Raw genomic sequence first — 5,378 nt, 5'->3', positions numbered from 1 at the left:
GGTGGCCATCAAATTCCAGTCTCTAAACGCACGTTGGCTGTTCTTGGTTTTCATGCAGAACATGAGGAAAAATGTGGTAAAACAATATCAAATGCTGGATATGTAGGTGTGTGTCTGCTCTGCAGGGCAGTGAACTGTAAAGACTGGCTTTTACAGTAGAGTGATCTTATTTCCATGGTGCAGTTTGGAAGTGCTGCAGTCCCATGAGTATAACTAAGAGGTTACATAGGATGAAAAGCCCATAGATTAGCAGCAGTGCAGCCTGTATACGTGTGGTAATATGAGGGGAACTTCATTCCAGAAGCACCTCTGCCTATAGCTCTTCTCTACTCCTTAAGGTCCTCAAATGCCATCTTTTCTCTCTCTGAGCAGAGAGCTCTTCAATTTCTGCTTCTGATAATGTGGGGAGCACACAAGCATGGCACGAAATTTGCTTTTTAAGTACATGACCTTTTGAAGAGGTGAGCTTTACAGCTGAAATATGACATAGAAAGCTTGGAATCAGATAATTCAAAAGCAATCAGTTATCAATAGTGTCGTCAGCTCTAGCTGAACTAGCCCATGAGTTCCCAGATTTATGCTGTCATCTTGGGATCTGTTTCAGCAGTATCTATCTGCATAATAATCCTGCAAACAAATGTGCCATTTGATTCAAGTTTATAGTAAGTTTATTAAAATTCAAAGTCTTCTGTTAGTAGCTTGTATCAGTTGTAAGACAATAAGACATTTATACAAACATAACTCTCTAGGGTAGGGAGTTCCTATGAGTTTGGGAAATACAGATTCCAGCCATAGTTTGTTCTTATTCAAAGAAAAGCAATGGGACAAGCAAACCAGTTGTTTCGGGTTTGTCTCATATGAGGGTGAATAACAAGATTATACAGCACCTTCTAAAAACCAGCACTCAATGTAGAATAATCTGATCTCCATCAGGATGGAAGTCTACACTCTTCCACATCTGTGGGAGGTGAGTTTGTGTTTGTTCAGAGAGTTTCTTGCAATTTATTAAAAGCAAGGAAATATAAGCATATAGTAAGGTTTAAAAGCTTTTTTAAAAAGCTTGTTACTTGCAGCACTGATGATGATTCCAGCTGGTTGGCCTTAGATGCTTGGATTATTTGCGTTTGGCAAGACGGTTTTCATCTATTCTCTTTATAGCAGTTTGAACCCATTTCTGATTAGGACTTACACAGACCCTGATACCTCCTGCAGTGATGAACCTATCAAAAAAGGGAAAAAAAAAAGCCGGGCATTAAATTCTAGTCTCTATACACAGGTCTGCTGTTCCTGGTATATATTCAGAACATAAGCAAAAATGTGGTAAAACAATATCAAATGCTGGAGTTTGTAAACGTTAGTAAGCATAACACCAGTTAGCGATGTCAGCTCTCTGTTCATGGCATAGGTACATATGTGGTCATGTACATATATACTGATTTTAGATAACTGAGTATACCTGCTGTTCTGGGACTTCGTGCTAAATCTTGATGAACATTTATCTCCCATGAGCAGATCTCAGATGTGATAAAAATGCATGCGTCTGAGCTCAGAGGACCAAACACAGCTCCTGGCAAGACTCAGTTACCCCATATTCTTTCACATGATTTTTCCCCTTGACTCAGTTCATGCATGGAGCCTCTGACTGCTCTGCCCTTGTTGAGATTTTTCCCCACTCACTGGGCAAAAAGATGTGAGCTGGTCAGTGAGCTTCCTGCCATTATTTATGAGCAGCACACATCTCTCAGCTCTCTGAGGCCTGCTCTGCTCTCCTCACTCCCTCAGGTGCCATGTGGCATGGATGAATTGGGGGGGCAACCTGGACTAGCCAGATTTAGTGAGCTGGCCAGCAGAATTGTCTTCTGCTGCCCCTTCTCCCTATTTGATGGTTTTGTGTTTGCATAAGGAAGTCTGAAGGGTGCATGAGATTCTTACATGATGGCATCTATTGGTACTTGTTGCTTTTCATAGTTCACAAAATTTCGGATGTTCCACTGCTTTGTAGACAGTTTTACACAACTGAATTTTCGCATGGGCTGACTGCTAGCGCTCCCTAGAAGAGAAAAATAGATAAATTACAAAGGTACTTAATATTAATATTTAGCCATAATTGCTTAATAAATTATGAATTCCAGAAGATTTCCAATTGTGGTTAGACCATGACGTACAGCCACAATACCAGTTATGCCAGAGAGACTAAGCTATTTTTTGTGGTGCATCCTACCATCTCTAAAATGTTACTGCTATTTCAGTTAAGATATGAATCTTCACCCCTTGTCCTGGACAATAGCACAGCAATTCTCTGACCGGGGAGTCACTGCTTCCATAGCAATAGAGATGTTTGGCATCCTTGATAATTAGGACTGCATCATGTGGAAATAAGTGCCCTTATAGAATTGATGCTTAGAACTGGAACTTTCCTAGATGGATTTCCACATGTTATCTAAATGTGGATTTGAAATTCCTCCTCTTTTCAAAGTGAAGAAAAGGAAAGTGAGCCTACTCCCCTCACTGTAGACATCCAAAAGTAGTATTAACAAAAATTGCTAATAGAAAGGGAAATATACCTGCCAGAAGAATAAATGCTTATATCCTCCAGCAAAAACTCTGATTTCACAGGCAGTGAGTGAGCTGCTTCTTAATTCTTGCATTCCTCCAAGATTTTGATACAATTCAGAGAAATGCAGTGGTGATTAAGAAAGAGGATCACAATATTGGTATAAAATTTTCTGGACACTTGTTATCTTACATGATGATAAGTAAAAATGGGAGCTCACTCAATTACAATGGAGTTTACGTTAATCTCCGCTTGCCACTTTCTGGTTTACTTCTGTTCATAGAAGACAGGTTTAGGAACACGAGCAGGGGACAAAAAGTACACTGCTCTACGCCGTGGTTTGTTTATAAAGAATTTGGAGAGGTACTGGCTTGAGAAAAGTCCAAGCGCTGTTGTGGTGCACCTTGCTAAATGTAAAACCTGCTGCACACAGTCTCACTATTGAAATAATTGGAATAGCTGAGACAAACGTACAGCAGTCTTTGGAGAAGGTGTGAGATAGCCAGTGCACAGATACTGGCAGATCTGCTAATTCCTGAGATTTTGTTTGCCTGAAGGAATATCTCTCTTGATCTTGCTTTAGTAGTGAGCAACACAACATAGTTTTTTTATGTTTCATGACGCATTTCTTACTGCCTCAGACTGGTTTTCAAAATGTGGCAAAGACAGTCAAGCAATTGTTATGAGTCCTGGAAATATTTCTTCTGCTACTACACAACCTTCATGGAACGGATGCAGGGAATAGCAGCAAAGTTTCTCAAGACTGGGAACAAACCCCAACTGCTCTGCACCTAGAATTACCTTTTTTCCCAGGTGTATTTGGTCTTTTTTTTTCATTCTTTCCAGTCCTTTTTTCTCTCTCTTGTAGACCGTCTCAGTGTACTTTTTTCAAACTTGGTGATACTGAGGGCCAATTACACAGCCTGGACAATGACATTGTCATCTGTGATATGAAGCCACTGTTGCCTGGATGAAACTGTGTCACTACTGAAAATAGGAGGGTGTAGTGGGATGTAGCAGGAGAGGCAGTGGGTCGGCATGAAGGCTGTATACCTTCATACCCCTGTGAATGCTTAGCAGGTCTTAGTTTGGGTTTGGTGTCATCTTGTGAGGATACTTTTTCTCTGTGTTTCTGAGTGCATATTTGTGGATTTGCATATGGCTAGCATATCAGTGTTTCATGTGGTTTTTATGTGCTTCTTTGAAAGAATCTAATCGTGATGAGAATATGTGTGGTAGTAAGTGTTTTCACATGGTGCTTTTAACCAAAAGTCACTCACCTAACCAGCACTGCAGACAAATTTATTTAAAGCAGGGCTAATAAACATGGCTCATCTCAGTGTTCATAACTAGTTTGAAAGAAGATGTTCATTTGTATGAATTAGTGAAATAAGAGAAGATATTATATAAATCCATTACTCCTCTTTACTTCTCATTGATAGGTTCCCTGTTTGCACCAAAGGATTTGTCTAGAATCAAGACAGTAAGCAATATGTGATATAGAACTGGAAGAACTTTTTAAAATAGCATTATCTGAGGGATTAAGGTTATATACTTAGAGAAAGACAAATAACAATTAATACAATTAAGTTCATATAAAAGGAATCTATCTGGAAAAAGAAAAATGTATGTCTTATCCAAGAAAGATTTTTTTCATGAAATGTTATTAACCTACAGTACACACAGGTATATGGAATCAGTGAGACTAAAAGACATTGTGCCTTCAAGATTTTTTTGATTTTAAGAGAGAGACCATTGTACAGAAACCCTATAAGGGCTCTCAGGCACAGAATCTCTCCTTGCACTAAAGCAGAAACCAACCACCATCTGGCAGGATATCAGATGAATCCCGCATGAAGCTGACTTTCTTGCAGATTTCATCTGTATTTCTTGTGTGTTTTGTCTTATAAATCAGCTGTCTGGAACAATAAATTCTGCTCATGAGACCACTCATGAGGTGCAATTTGGAGCAATTCTCCTCCTCTCAAGCTGCAAACTTACCCTTGTCCGCGTGCACAGTGAAGACACCAAGCCAGAAGAGGAGCAGGATTGCTGCGGTGTGGAGCTTCATTGCTGTGTCTTCTGTTTCAAGGCAGAACAGAAATTGCCTACTGTCAGCCCCCTTTCACAGGGTTTATATATTGTCATTCTGTGGTCTGTTCTTTTTTTCCTTTTTTGGGGTGTCATGAAGGGCCTGACTATTAAGTGGAAAATTTGAGTTTGCAATACTTTTTCTGGTGACAGAACCATCTCCTTTCCCCCACCAGTCCTTCACTAGCCCTCCTGAGAAGGCTTTTCCTGCTCAAACCCACTGTGGTTGCACTTGCTTCAGTGCTGTGACTTGGGTTTATTTCAAGCTGCAAAAAGTGAGAGCTCTTGTGCAGTAGTGGAAACCTGTAATAAATGTTCCTGTCATTTCACACTTCAGTTTTGAGACCTTTAGCTAAGCCGCACTGCAGAGACACAGTATGACACTGAGAATTACCTTGCTGGCCAATGAACCACTGGAAAAGGGAACTGTGAGCTAAAGGATGATGGGAACAGGAACACCTTGGCTCTTTCCAAGCAGCTGTGGCTGATTTGTCACATTAATATGTAGCTGTGGAAGGGTATTGCTGCTATTTCCTATGAGCAGTGGATGTTGTCAGGACTCTTGTGTTTGCTCTGTGATTTGATATGGCCAAAGCTGATACCGCTGTGCTGGAAGAAGCAAGATTGAACACACCTTTACATACAGATCCAGATCCAGTATGCCTCCTGCCAGTCATTAGTTAACTAGTCAGTTAACTGAATGTGGTGGTTTCAAAGAGGAATAAGAGTTTGT

General features: G+C 40.3%; 1 protein-coding gene across 1 annotated transcript; it reads right to left on the bottom strand.

Annotated features, from left to right (window-relative positions):
* Nucleotides 1-645: 645 nt before the first annotated feature.
* Nucleotides 646-4,660, bottom strand: LOC131080181 (lymphotactin-like). The gene is made up of 3 exons (XM_058018316.1): nt 4,556-4,660; nt 1,933-2,050; nt 646-1,220 (listed from the first exon to the last, which is right to left on the bottom strand). The coding sequence occupies exons 1-3, from the start codon at nt 4,623-4,625 to the stop codon at nt 1,115-1,117; spliced, it is 294 nt and encodes a 97-aa protein (XP_057874299.1). The 5' UTR covers nt 4,626-4,660; the 3' UTR covers nt 646-1,114.
* Nucleotides 4,661-5,378: the final 718 nt, after the last annotated feature.

Source organism: Melospiza georgiana, chromosome 2 (assembly GCF_028018845.1).
Source record: "Melospiza georgiana isolate bMelGeo1 chromosome 2, bMelGeo1.pri, whole genome shotgun sequence".
Lineage (NCBI taxonomy): Eukaryota > Metazoa > Chordata > Aves > Passeriformes > Passerellidae > Melospiza > Melospiza georgiana.
The sequence above is the reverse complement of the archived record's forward strand: the minus strand, read 5'-3'. Positions and strand labels throughout refer to the sequence as shown.